Below are 16,185 nucleotides of genomic sequence, written 5' to 3'. Positions count from 1 at the left end.
AATTTTATATAAGATAACTTATAATATGTTTTTATAGCTGTAAAATTATTTATGTATCTATTGTACATCAGTATATTTCATTTGAAAACATGAAATCGTTTAAAATTTTGCGTACATTTTTTTCGTTTCTATAAGAGCATTATGTATAGATGTTTTGAAATGCGGCGATGAAATTCGGTCCACGATTATCTAGTGAAGTATAGTGATATACGTATAACTAACCGTTTTTGCATCGCAGTTTTCCATTTTCACGTAGGTTTTAGACATACTAATAGTACCTACACCTATATTATACGGCGTGTTGTTCAGTGGTGAAACAAGTCTTGATCACTTCCGACTCGACCACCTGTTTTTTGAAGATTACGCGTCTATTTATTATAGACCGTCAAGGTAAAAAGCATAAATAGTCACCTACTCATAAAAATTGTTTAAAAGTTATTCTCTGTCAGAATAGACAGTTTCATACTTTCATATAGTCCATATGTCTCTATACAATAATCGTATATTTCTCAGAAATTGGAAACGATTGTACCTAATTTACGTATTATTGGACGATTGGTTTATCAGAAAACATTTGGTAAAATAATCGTTCAACATTATTTTAGTGTAATACACACATAAATATCAAGTAAGTAGTACAATATATACCGTCGATAAGCCACAAGTATAAACATAAGCGAGAGTTGGTGTAAGTAGTAAGACATGTATCATTTGTATAAATCCGATCGCTGTCAGTATTCTTACCCACAGAGCATTGGGCGTGTTTATCGCACAAGCATTGATGGAGATCAGGAGGGGTGCTTACAAAATAATTTGAAGATAAAGCCCCTTAAAAATATTAAACAAACAATATTATATTTTTGTACAGATTATAGAATCGATTAGGGACAATTTATTATTATTATTAGTTTACGCTATATATTTATCAATTTATTTTTTATGGTAACATACCACCCAATTAAGTCACTATTTGTTTATAATATATACGGCTCTATTGGGAAAAATATTATTTAATTTCTTAAAAAAAAAATTCACCTCAAAATTTTCCTAATTTTTATAAGATGATCCAACTTGTTTTAACATTATCTATTAGTTCTGCTATATGTGCGAAAGAAGTTTTTCTGCTAAGAGGAAAATAAATACCATATAGCTAAAAACATACACGCAATAAAATAAATTTAATGATCTTTCAATATTATATATTGAAAAATATAAGATTCAAAGCTTTAAGTAATGAAACTATTTTAAATACATTTGACTAAAAGTGTAATAGATTAATAAAATTAAATTAAAAATGGTAATAATTGTACTTTAATAATTTTTATTTTTTATGATTGTAAGTATTTTAATTATTATAATAATGAGAACCCTTTACTATTTTATTATGATGAGTTATATTAAATGTAAAAATTCATTTTTAGGGGTGTGGTGGCAAAACCGGTCAGTTTGCTACCAAATGTTTGAACCCCCTCAATATTTCACAAGATAGACTTATGCGCGTCCTAGCGTGTCCATAAAAAACCACATAAAACTGTATAATAATTATTATGTATTATGTATTATATTAAATTACACTTGCCGTACCGCAGTCATGAAGGTTCGTGAAGTTGGCCAGCTGCGGGAACGGCGGCAAGACGGTGGCAGCGGCAGCGGCGGCGGCGGCGGCGTTGGTGACGTGATGGTGGGGCATGTAGTGGAACGGCGGCAGGGGCGCGGACGGCCCCGGAAATATGCTAGAAGCGGCCGCTGCGGCCGCGGTGGCCACGGCGAACGACTGCTGTTGGATTAAGTACGCGTACAGTTCCGCGTATCCATTGCTGCCGGCGCCGTTGTGGGGGTGGTGGTGGTGGGCGTTGTGGAGGAACTGCTGCTGGTGGTCGACGACTAGGTGATGCGGCTGAGACGGTAGCAGACTCACCGGCGGCGGGTACCGGCGATGAGTACGTTCGGTCCGCGGCGGTGGCGTAGGGGACGACGTCGGCAGCGGTGGTGTGGGGGACGATGTCGGCGGCGGGACATCCGGTGGCGACGGCTCGTCGTCGGAAGAGTGACGTCTGCGGGCGCCGCCCGGAGCGATGATGCTCTCGATGGTAAACGGTTTGGGCTTGTGGTGCCGGTGCAGGTGGTTGGCCATCGAAGTGGCGGTCGCGAAGGCCGCGGTGGTGCCGCCGATGGCCGCGTGGATCGACGGCGGCGACAACGACTGTTCGGTGCCGATCGGCGACGTCGCTCCGTCCGACGACATGACATTGTTCCGGTACGGTGGAGGCGGCGGTGGCGGCCGCTGAAATCCGATCGGCAACGGCCGCAGTGGCGGCGAATCGGTGTCGAAGTCGGCGGCGGCGGACGACGACGACGGCCGGCCGAACGTAGCCTCCAACAGCGCCCGGTCGGCGGCCGGCAGTTTAAACCGCTTGCGGCGCCGCAGAAACGATCCGTTCTCGAACATGTCCAGTGCGTCAGGGTGCAGTGTCCAGTACGCCCCCTTGCCCGGCTGGTTGGGTCGCCGCGGGATTTTCATGAAACAGTCGTTGAACGACAGGTTGTGTCGCAGCGAGTTCTGCCACCTGAAACACGCGGTGTGATAGGATATAATATTATAGAGATAATGCTATAATATATGTGAAAAAGGGTCATATAATATAATATTGTTATTTAATATTGTCTTATAATAGTGGTTATTATTCATATGGCGTGAATTTTAGTGATCTAATAACACGCGATTTTTTAAAAAAAAAAAAAAAAAAGGGCGAGTGGGCTAATCGCTTTACTGCACAACAGTTGGTGTCGAGTGTACCTATTGTCATCATTGATTTTTCGCAGTAAAAATCCATAATATATTAAATGCATATATTATTTTAACATGATATCACTAATTATAGTTATTAAAACTTCTTAAATTTGTTGGTTATGCCTTTTTTTTATAAAGTAGGTTTTTACAATATAAATATGCAAAAATATTCGATCAAACTTTATATTGAATTCCATCATTCGACGTAATAATTCTGCAATAAATTATCAAGTTATAATTGAAATAAAAAACTGTATACAATTTGTACAATGTACATATAATAATATATGAGCAAATATTGATTGTATTAAAGCAAAACTGGCCAATAGGCAATTTAAAAATTCTATTATATCCTATAGGTACGAGTTGTATTTGAAGGGCAAATTGATTTCTTTCATTATATTATTATAATCGTATTGTGTATCACGTGAAATACCAACAATAAAAAAACATAAAAGTTATTAATTATTACTTATTACTTACCTATTGCAAATAAAAGATCAGGGAAAATATTGATATTATATTTATTCTTAACCTTTACTAGAAAAATGTAATATTTTTGATAACAAATAAAAAATGTAGGTATTAAAGTCTAATAATATCTAATATCTATAAAGTTACACAGAGAAACAATTTTTTTTATGATTTAATCATCAATTTTTTACTAATCCGATCGCAAATTGGGCGTGATCGATAAATAACGTAAAAATAATTCGACCTTAAATTGTTTGCATCCTATATGTATGTGGTTTTATTTTTATCAGAAATGCAGTGCATGCGTGTACTAATTGTATTTAATTTAATCGAGATTAAATGCAATTTCATCAATATTTAAGTACTACGTATTATTATGCAACCTATACTTTTTTATGTAATAGTATATATTATGTATTTATGTATATACTGGTATAGCTACTTTATATATTTATGCATGTGTGACCTGAATAGTAATAATTTTAAATATGATCATTAAATTTCATCCCAATGAAAAAAATACTGTTATTATAAACAACGTTAGCATTTTGACAACTTGTCTATAGAATGTCAAATAATGTTCTCACATCAATAAATATAATATTTTATACATTTTTACTAATATTGAGAATTGATTTGTTGGTTTGATGACAATATTTTACAGTACATTGAGTATTAAATTACATTAATTTGAATCGAGCAGATTAAAAAATGATAAATATTTTGCAATCTATATTTCAAATACCTTTAAAATATGCAAAATCGTTGATTTCAGTTAAGTATATATTATCATACTTACATCTAAAAATACGTTCTTTCGTTTATTGAGGTGTTATAATTATTTTGACTGTACAAATGGTTTAATTTAGTGATTATTTTGTTTATTTAACTGAAATAATGCAATTTGTAGTCAATTAAATGTTGTGTATTTTGGTATCCACTTTTTATACTTACTAAATTAAATAAAATTGCGAAATTACAGTAAAATAAATGTTGAGGAATAAATGGCACAGATAGTATATTATTGCCTCATAATTTTTTATAATATAAAGTTTTGGTATAGTTTTTAGTAATGAATAAATATATGTTAATTATTTTAACTATATTGTTATTTTGTCCGTATAATATATTTATTCCAAGTAAATTATCTATATTTTAATTTTTTCTAAATTATATCAATTTATAGTTATAGGTATTATTTGAGAGCTATGTATTCTATTATATTATAGTACGTATATTCTTTAGATAAAAAAAAAATATAAAATCATTTTATTTAGGCATACTTATTATAGGAAGCTATAAATTCTACGCGTTGCTAATATTTTTTTCGCATTCAAAAATAGAAAAATAATATGCTCCCTTAAAATTAAAAAAAATTAATTAATTCATGGTTATAATATGTATATGACTTATACCTAACCTTCACGATAACGCACGTCCTCACACCACTGTCAAAACTAAGAAGAAAATTCAAGATTTTCGTTTGGAATTTTTTGACCAGCTTTCACGACCCATCGTACAATTCTAATTTCTAACCTAGCACCTATCAAGTATCGACTATAGTTCCTCTTCTTGCACTTCAAACAATGGCTCGATGGCTAATGTACAACGTTTTAAAAACAACAAAGAACTCAAGAACGCCGTCGTTGACTGGTTAAAATCTCAGGCGAGAAGCTTCTATGCAGAGAGGTAATAAGCTGGTGCAGTGGTTTAAAAAATGCTTAGAAGTAAGTAGCGATTAAGTGGAAAACTAAAGTAGGTTTGTAGAAAACTAAATGCGCTGATAAAATCTGTTTCTTATGATTATAATTTTTTATAATAAAACGGCCCTTACTTTTCGAATATGCCTCGTATGATGTTTTATTCAAGATTAGATAAAACTGAATGTCTATAGGGCATTATTATTGTATGTTCGAAGAATGAAAATATAACTAATATATAACTACAGGCAATACAATAGCATATTTGCATTGATAAAACTTTGTATAACTGCAGGTCAAGTCAAGTCAGGTTGAAATATAATTGAAAATTGCGGATTTTATACATTAAAACACTAATTAGTAGGTATATTATATAATTTATACCATAATAAAATTATTTTAATACAATCATTTTATTACGTATAAAATAGATTATTCAAACAAACCAATATCTACGCGTAATTCTTTTATAATAAAAATTAAGTTATTGTAATATAATTTAATTATGATTTCTAAAAACAACTTTTATAAAATATATAGTAGCCAGTATAGATACTAATATTATAATATGTTTTATATGTAAAAACTTGTTTTCCAAATAATATCATACCTACCTGGCTACCTGTTATATTTTTCTTAAAAGATGGTGAATTCACATCGTATATTATGAATATACGTCAGGTGTACATATATTATTTTAATAGATAAAATATTAGGTATGTAATTTGTGATCAAATAAACTTTAATTAAATATAAAAACTATCTTATATAAAACTATAAGATTTAGATTGTTAGAAATAGTATGTAATCAATACATTTAAAATAATTAATGTACTTTAGGTAATATAATATTATATTTTATTTTGTCATTAACTCCGATACTGATATAATTTTATTTAATGTAAAAGTATAATAAAAAGAAATATATAATATTTATTTAATATATGTCTTGAAATTTAAGTACTCTTTATATAATAGACATTTTTATAGGTACTATCTATTGTTTATAAACAATATAAAATACTTAACTTTTTTTTATAGTAATTAAATTATTTTTTAGAAAACTATATTAATATTCTATTTTAATTAAATAATTTGTTCCCTCATTTTTACTTATTTTTTTTTTTTTTGCATAGGTGGTATACATAAAAATGTATGGACAATTCACAACAATTCCATATACACAGATCGAAAAAACGAAAACTATTTTAATTAAATTATTATAACACGACATATATCAGTTAAATTTGATATTCTATATAATCTTATTATATATTATATTTATAATGAATTTATTTTTATATAGAATCATTTTAATTTTAAGTATATAGTCAAACCACTATCCTAATTTATTGTCAAATATATATATATATATATATATAATAATAATGATAATATAATAAACTTATATTTATTTGTTGTTTTTAAAATGTATGTAGGTGGCTTACAAATAGGACCTATATCATCATTAATACTATATTATAATATGTATGTAAAATGTAATTTTCTACATAATTAATAAATTAAACAGGGAATAAATTAAAAAAGTTCTTATTGAAATATTTAATATTGAAGTATTTAATTAAAATGTGTTGTTTGTACCAATATGAACTGTAGTATACGTCAGTACCTTAATATTTAATAGTTATATAAACATAAACATGATATTGTGATTTGTGTATTACTATTACTATTACATCGTAATAGACGTAACAATGCATTCAAATTTCTATATAAATATTTAAATTTATTATTTATAGACAAGTATTGAATTGAAAACAACATTTATTATTTTATTTTTAATGCTTTAAATACATAGGTTATTAACGCTATAATAGCTTAAACTTTTAATGTTTTAGATATTAATAAAAAATTTTAAAATAATATATATTGATATAATTTTATCTTAGGATATAGGTACAATAATTATTATTGTATATAAGCATTTTTGGCAGGTTATTTTATATATTTACTATGATATCGGCTGTCGCAATGAAGATTTCAATATGTTTTTATTCTTATCTGGGACCGAGTGGCTTCTTTAGGTGATATGGTGTTAATGTTTAAACTTGTTGGAGCATGTTGATAGGTGGGGCATTTAAAGAATATGTGATCCACGGAGAGTAATTTATTATTATAATAATTATTTATAATATTTATGTGCATTAAAGTATTAAAATTTTTATAATTTTAAGATTATAAAGACAATATTTTAGAATACGTATAGATCTATATTATGTATAGACCGTTATTAAGATGGATTCAAAAAGTTTCTTCTCACGGACAACTGGAGTGCCTTTTCACCCACCCACATTAGATAAACATTATAATAATTATATAATATAGAGGCGTAATATATACAAAATAAATTGTACATATATAAAACTTATAATATAATATTGTCGAGCAAATATTTTATTGTAATGAATGTAAGGAATAATGATAAAAAAAAGTTTCCAAGTAATTACAATCATCTAGTTATTAATTTCGCAGCTATTTATTCAAAGATATACGCGTATTATTGTATAGTATAGTATATAGTATACCAACATGCAATCAACACTTAACAGGAGATTAATAAAGTATTTATACAATATAATATTAAAATATATTAACTTATATATATATATATACATAAAATAATAATGCTTTGATATCTGACGATGTATTTAGGTATACATATAGACACGATTTAGTTTGAAAGTTATATAATTTGTACTAAATTCATATAAACACATCATATCTATTGTGATGCAGTGTATCTAACCTAACCTAACCTAACCCATGTACCTATATATTATGTATATATTATAGGCTGAAACTTACGTAAGGATATATAATATACAATACGCAGATATAAACATATATTATATTTCTGTTGTCACGCAGCGATCAATTCGTTCCACACGAACGCGCGCGCTCGCCGTCAACTCGGATGGGTGACCGCACCAACGTCGGCCGAACCTACCGTGTTCAAACTGCACGTGCTTATGCGTATTATATATACACTATTCGTTTTACAGTATAATAAAATATACTTGTATATATATACTATTTAAGTACCAAAATTTTAAAAGTATCAATAAACAGAGAAATAATAATGATGTATATATATATATCAATTTTCAAAGTACATACGACCATGTAGATATATTTAACTATATTATCAATACTATTTGCTGTATAATATAGTATTCACTATTTGCAAAAATGAATAACGGCAAAACACTGTCACGTTATAACAGGACTAGTTAGTTTTAGTAGTTAGTAGTTTTTATTAATAGCCGCAATATAAAGATATAATAATATTATACAGGTGCCATATAATGGTACGATATGAAATATTTTTTAAAGTGACTCTGAGAAAAATCATAGGACCTAAAATAATGCATTCTCGTGTATAACGTGTACAGTGTGAAATTTAAAGTTATCTATGTGTGTCATTCAAAATTTTGTTGTTAAAAAGAAAAAACATTGCAATATTAAATAGAATACCAAATTTCATGAAATTACAAATAATAATGGCTCATTGAATCTTGGACGGGAGTGACGAAATAATGATAATTTATCATAAAATAATTTAAATATAATATTTATATGTAATATTAAATAAGTATATTTTAGACAGTGATTAAAAATTTTACCTATAATATTATTAATAGTTGATGACATTATTATAGTACCTATTTATTATTAAAAAGTATCTATAGTCTACAGTCTATATCGACAGTGATGGTCATCAACCAGTGGGTCGTGTGAGCTTTAGAATTGAGTTGAAAGTCGCAAATAATTCATAATTTTAATGACTAAAAACCAAATAATTTAGGAAAAATGTTTTTTTATTCAATCCTACGAACATATATCCATAATAATAATAATAAATTCATTAAATTAGTCTAGTTTTACAAATATAATATCAAATAATGGTATTTATTAATTAGATATTTTTTTTAACATATAGGTACGGGTTGTAAAAAATAAATAATTATTAAAATGGGTCACGAGTCCGATAAGGTTAAAGACCATTGCAATGTATACTTTGTATAGTCTGCTATACGGATACATTTCATGTTTTTATCATGTTTTTCTCCTACCTCTGGTAAACAATATCCACTGAATGAATAATGACTTTGCTCAATTGTTATTTGTTTTAAGTTATAACCATATTAATTTTTAAACTTGTATATTAAGACAAGACACGATAATACGCAACGTTATATCAACTAAGAATGATTTTGGCGGGTTAGGTATTTTCCAAAAAATTCAAATGACGAATATTAATCACATAAATTATGCATTAAAGAGTTAATGTAAATATATATAAATGTAATATACCTACATTCGTTTTAAAATATTATTAACTATTATGATATAATATAAATTCGCTATTATAATCTATACCTATCTAATTTTATTTTTTATTTTTTATAGATGTGTTTATTATTAAGATTTAAATAAACGATTTCCTACTTAAATATTCAAAAGTTCAGCTTATTACTAATACAAAAATACGCATATATATATATATTTATTTACTACCAAAGTATTACAACTACTCAAAAAATAAAACAAATGGATGTAATAATACACCTATACAAATATGTGAGATTGTATCGTATGTATATGATGAAAATTTAAAAAAGTGTTTAACTAATCTGTTACACATAGGTATATAGCATAATATATAATATTGGGTGCCTCTCGCGGATTTGTACACTAACACAATGGTGTTAATATTGTGAAGTATTACATTTATTTCAGATATTTTATACGCCGATGAAACGATGATTTGTATATTTATATATACCTATATATATACACCTAAGTACCTATATAGCTTATTATTATTACTATATTTTTCGTAAACAAATCGAAACAATGATCAGTGGTGCATATAATTAGGGCTACATTCTTTTTAGAGGTGGGGAGAGGTTAAACATAGAAATACATTGGATGACCCACCAATAATAAATCGATTACAGTTTGAACACCTATATGACTTTGGCGTCTATTTTGACGAGTATTATTATAGTCGTAGGTATATGGACAGGTATATATAGTCTATATATACAATATGGTCGTGGTGAATAAATCATAACGTATACATAAGTGTGGGTATATATTATATTATTTAATATAATACGGGTAGGTACTTGATTAATATATTGTGTCCAAAATAATAAATCTACGACGGATGTCTTTATATTGGTCATACAAAATACACAGGTGCGCGTACAGTGTTGGTATGTACAGTTATACGCAGTATATACTTAATATACTATATAACTATATAATATACCTACAGTTTATAGTGTATATTTGATAGTAATTTGCGCAGGGGATAACTGACCTTTGAGTGTTTTTCCGGTAGTAGGGGAACCGGTCGCTGATGAACTTGTAGATGTCGGACAACGGTAGCTTCTTCTCGGGAGCGCTCCATATGGCCATGGCCGTCAGCGATATGTAACTGTACGGCGGCTTTTGGTCGCCGTATGTCTCTCTGCACGGCCGCGGCATCCTAATCACGTGACCATCGTCGTCGCGGTCGCCGTGTTCAAATGCTGCGGGTTACGATCGTCGCTGCAGTCCGGAGTCGCAGTCGTCGCAATCGCCGATGACGCTGGCGGCGGCGGCGGCGGCCGCATAATAATAAATTCACTAATACAATATATCAATAAATGCGGTGCACATACACATGTGTAATATTAGATAGGTACAGATTTGTTCAACTACTGCAGGTTCGATTCGGGTCGGTCGCGCACTCGTCGCGTCGTATACAATATATTATATTTATAGGTTTATCGCGTACCTAACCTATTGGTATACCCGGTATATACCTAATGATATAATCGTTGTAAATCATCGCAGTCGGATAAACTTATATAACGCGACATCATAATATTGTCTAAAAGCATACAATATAAATATTAGGTATGGATATAATAGGAACCGGTGTACGTAGATCAAATATATGTGTGTGTGTGTATGTGTGTGTGATTCTTTAGAAGACTACCCCTGTTGAGTGTATACCACGAGAATCCACGCGGCGTGTTAACGAGAAAAAAAAATAGCGATACGGAACATCGCGGCGAAATTCCTAAAAAGTCACGCGGTGGCGGCGGTTACGACGGCGTGCGATCGACACTGACCGGTTTATGCCGGTGCCGAGCCCGCAGACGTCGCCGCCGCCGCCGCAGTCATCGTCATCGTCACCGCTATCCAAAACGACGCCCCCCACCGTGGGCGGTCTGACGTTTGGCTTCCCGTTGGCCACCTGTACGCCATTTTGTAATACGATGTACACGCCCACATTTGGCACGCTGAGCGAGAGCAAGCCACCGCCGCCGCCCGGATTTATATGCGGTTTCGCCAAATGTTCGAATATTTATTGTAACCATATTATATATACCAACAATATAATACACGTATATTGATGTTGAATGTATGTAGGTAATGTATAATAGTTTACCCGGTATTAGGTGTACTATGCCGTTGATACGCGCCGCGTAAACCTAAATAAATAGATATACAATATATTATAATATTTCTATATGCATTTTGTATAGGTATATAGGTAATAATAGGTATTTTAGGTACTCACGTGGTACATTGATGAACTTTATCCAGCCCGCAGACGGGAAATTTATTTATTTTTTGTGGCGAATTCAAAGAGAAGTTTACGTTATTGGTTTTAATTTGTTTAGTTTGCTTTATTTTCTTTGGATAAATATATGTTTATAGCTATAAGATTAAATTGATATAGAAATTACCCTTTTAGTAAGTATACATAATAGCAACTCGCGAAAAATCATATTCCACAATGCAAATTATTATGTGTATTTGTACGAATCAAGATAAGTTCGACAGTTTAAGTATTTTGACAATGACATTATAGTATCAATAGTGAAAATGTATTTAATATTTAAAAAAAACAATGAGACGATGACGTATATACAATAATTGCATTAAATATCTTAATTTATTATAAAAATGTATTCTATAATATTAAATTATTTTGTTTTGATTTTCTTTTAACAAAATAAATGCATTAATTTATTAAGATAATATTTTTACAAAGTATGTTACAAATTACAATATTTATACATATATATATGAAATCATTTTTAAAAAGATTATCTGGGGGCTTGAGCCTTCCTGACCATATTTTATCCTATTTACACCACTGATGTTCACCAGATTATAAATAAAACGTATTTTTTAAAAATATTCTAACTGTATATAGTTAGATTTCAAATTCTGACTGTATCGAAGACGAAACCTATTAACATTTGTTTTAACATAATGATACCCAAACATCATATCATATAATAGCTAATTCACTACCAAATGTTCGCCAATCTATTTTTACTTTTCTAAATTTGATCTACATAATATGAAGATAAAACTCAATTTAACCATTTTCAATAATTATTATATTAATAACTTTAGTAATAATTTATGCTGAATATCAATAATAAAAAATATACTTAAATATATATAACATATGCGACATATAAATTACATTATTTCAATAACTAGTAAGTATATATTTCTAATTATTGTGGTGATAAGCCGGTAAATTCCATAAATATATTTATATATATTATATAGTCTATAGGTATATAAGTATATATCTAATATTATTATAATACCTACCTGCAAAGAGTAAGTATAATATCAGATTATATAATATATATATATATATCATGCATGTAATATTTATGAATTTATTTAGGTATACCTACTTATTTTGCACTTATTATAGTGTGGTATACTATGGTGTACTATACATAATATTTTATTCTTATAATATATAATTTGTAATCAGTGGACTTACCTTATTTATATAATAATATATTTATGCCAGGGCGTGTCGAATTTGTAGCCATGAGTAATGAACCGAATAACCGATGATGTGTATTACCTTATATATTATACAGTACATAAATACTATTTATATATAATACTTGAATACTTCTATAAATATTATGTTAATCGTTTAAATAATTTGCATAATATATTATACTATCTATTATACATTTGAACTTTGAAATGTTTTCAACTGTAACAAATATTTTATTTTTTGTATTTGCCAATAGCAACTCTATATAATAAATAAATTAATAACCGTTTTTTGTAAGTTTATTACAAACCCCTAGTGAGCATCCTTTTAACTGTGAATTTTGCATAAATATGTCCTATTTTCTTATAGAGTGTAATGTGTACCTATTTATATTATGAAATGAAGAGTTTCTATTAAAATTCATAGTTTCTATACCTATTATAATTCATAGGATTTACATATTAATCCTTTGTCAGTAAGGATGTGATGACAAAGTCTTGTATTATATATAATACAAGTACTTATAAAGATTATATACAAAAATTCTCTTATTTTCTATTTTGTTTATTTTTACATCTGCAGGTTACCATTAATATTATAAATCTAACCTGTTTTAATTTTTTTTGTAACTTTAATAAATGGTAACCATAAATATAAAAAATATACTCGATTTTCGTGATTCGATAAAATGTAAGTCAAAATTGATCACATAGATAATCTGACGTAGATTCAAAAAATCAACGATATAGTAATACTGCAATAAACTAACAATCAAACCTAAAATGTGAACATATATACCTATAACATTTCGACAGCATTTTTTTATTTCCGAAATTATCGAATACTAATAAAACAAACACATATATAATCATTATTATTCATATTTATTGATGATGATAATTGATATTACAAATTTACAAATATATTTCTATTTATGTTGTATTATCTATCTATTTATATATTATATAGATGTGAAAATGGAAATCTTTGTCACGCATGTTTTTTGAGATTACTAATCCAATTATCTTAATTTTTTTTAAGTTTAAGATAAACAAAAAATATTTGCTACTTAATCGTATGACAAAAATTTTTTATATTATTTGATGAGTAAATAATTTAAGAAATATATACTCATGTCAGCAAATTCTTAAAAATCATATTTAAAAAAAAATTATTACGTTCCAAATTAATTTAATCAAAAAATATTAATATTTTAAAAAATTCTAAAAATAAATTACTTGACTTATATATATCTTTTTATCATCAAAATCAAAAAAAAAAAAAAAAAAATATTAATTAGATCAAAAGTTATTCCAAAAGTCAGTTCTATCTGTTATACCTTATTATATTGTACATAGGTTTTAAGCCTATTTCTAATTCTATAAGTTAATAAAAAATCGAGTTATTAGGTTTTTAAATAAATTATCACACACATTGAGTTAATTATTTTTTCATCGATGATGTTACCAATCATTAGTTATTATTAGAAATTTGTATTTTAAAATATAGTCAATGTAGTAAAATAGTACCAAACTTTTTCGTTGTTTTTGCAGGTTCCCGCTATTGACACTTTATGAGTTGGTGGGTTTTGAAAAAGAATGAAAAGGAAATCAAATTTGGGTAGCTCAACAAAAAAAAAAATAGGTAAAAAAATACAGCTGATAAATGTTCAAAAAAAAAGAAGCAACAGCATGACAATTATGTAAAGTTGATATGTCGGAAATAGCATCAATACACAAAATCAAAAATCCAAAAATATTATATTTATCCACACCTAAGCTGTTACGCTAAATTTTAGCATTATGCAACCAAATTTAACACGGATACATTTTGTACAGGCAACAAAGTACATGGGGATAACTAGTAATTCATATAGGTATATTACGTATGTTATATGTATTATGCAAGTATATCCAATAATAATATGTTTAGTATAGGTAATTTTGAATAAACAGCTATGATAGTTTTTATACGCTGCAGTAGCTATAATATATAATTTGTAATAACTTTACTTATTTAACATTATAGAACTATTATATTATAATATGACATACCTTATTGTTGTTAGAATTTACTTTTTAATGATAGCTGGTACGTATACTGTCATTTTTAAAATAATTGGAATAAAGTTAAGTTAAGCAAACTTAAATATCTATTACCCAGGGGTGTTCCCATAGGGTATACTACATATACGCCGTATACTCTCAAGATTTTTTTTCAATATTATGGGTAACTGCGTATACCCATAAATCCATAATACATGCGTATTTGATGATATAGTATACTCTCAAAAAAATTCATGGGAACACCACTGCTATTACCTATATGCACTTGACATCACTGACACATAAAAGCACTATTTCAAGTACCCGAATGAGAATATGAAAATTGGTATATGGGTATAGGCAAAATAAATTGATCGAACTGAATTATATCATAGTATTATAATATATTTAATATATATATTATGTATTATTATTTATTATGCTGGATTAGCTTCCTATACGTTGAATAATGTTATATATTACTAGCTAGTTTGTGACCAATAATTATCCGATAATCATGTATTTTTGCGTTAAAGTCAATATTTCTATCAAGACATTCGTCGTTGTGTTTGCTTGTTCTTAAGTATTAGAGAAAATAATATAATATAATATATTAATATTTATATTGTATAATATTATTACTATACATTCGCGTACAATCATATTGTTTTATTACCATACGACACGCCTCATACAGTATTGGTCGCTCACTTGGAGGCGGCGGCGGCGGTGGTCACTTATGATGGCGATTGCCGACGGTACATACCTACTTAAAAACCTAAGTGATTAATATACAATATTATAAACACTGCACCGCAAAAAAACGTGTGACCATAAGCTGTAAATACATCTGTACAACAGCAGCTGCGCTGCTGCGACCACATCCGGTCAGGTTGTATCCATAATTATAATATAGAGTGACAAAATGATAGGTGAAGGCGGACTACATGTTATATGTTATGTGCAGTACACCTATTTACCTATGTCACATATAAGGCGGTGTAGCGTAGTTATGTACGGTTGTGTGTGGCTACCTGAGTACTTACATATGTATATAGAATTTTAAAACACTATAGGTACACACAGCAGCATAGTGTACCTCCTCGAGTGGAAAGTGAACGATGATAATAATAATGTAATGTACGAATGTGGCTTAATGTGCGCGTGGGGAGAGAGAGACAGAGATAAATTTTTAAAAAACCTAACACTAATAGCGTGCAATAACAATAACAATATAGTAGTAGGTACTACTACTAATAATAATAATGACATTTTTGAGAAACGGCCGCCGCCGCGCCGCACTACCGTACAAGAAGCCGAAAGCTATAATAA

At 29.1% G+C, this 16,185-nt stretch overlaps 1 protein-coding gene across 2 annotated transcripts in view; it reads right to left on the bottom strand.

The window, feature by feature from the left end:
* The window catches only part of LOC132930148 (fork head domain-containing protein FD4-like), a 41,789-nt gene extending 30,646 nt beyond the window's left edge, over positions 1-11,143 (bottom strand). The window contains exons 1-2 of one of the 2 annotated variants that reach the window (XM_060995847.1): positions 10,316-11,143; positions 1,580-2,567 (exon numbers count right to left, since the gene is read on the bottom strand). In XM_060995847.1, coding sequence (XP_060851830.1) covers positions 1,580-2,567; positions 10,316-10,482 — 1,155 coding nt within the window. In that variant the 5' untranslated portion in view covers positions 10,483-11,143. The remainder of the gene's footprint in view (positions 1-1,579; positions 2,568-10,315) is intronic. The other variant, XM_060995846.1, reaches the window with a different exon arrangement.
* Between the last annotated feature and the right edge of the window lie 5,042 nt (positions 11,144-16,185).

Source organism: Rhopalosiphum padi, chromosome 4 (assembly GCF_020882245.1).
Source record: "Rhopalosiphum padi isolate XX-2018 chromosome 4, ASM2088224v1, whole genome shotgun sequence".
Classification (NCBI taxonomy): domain Eukaryota; kingdom Metazoa; phylum Arthropoda; class Insecta; order Hemiptera; family Aphididae; genus Rhopalosiphum; species Rhopalosiphum padi.
The sequence above is the reverse complement of the archived record's forward strand: the minus strand, read 5'-3'. Positions and strand labels throughout refer to the sequence as shown.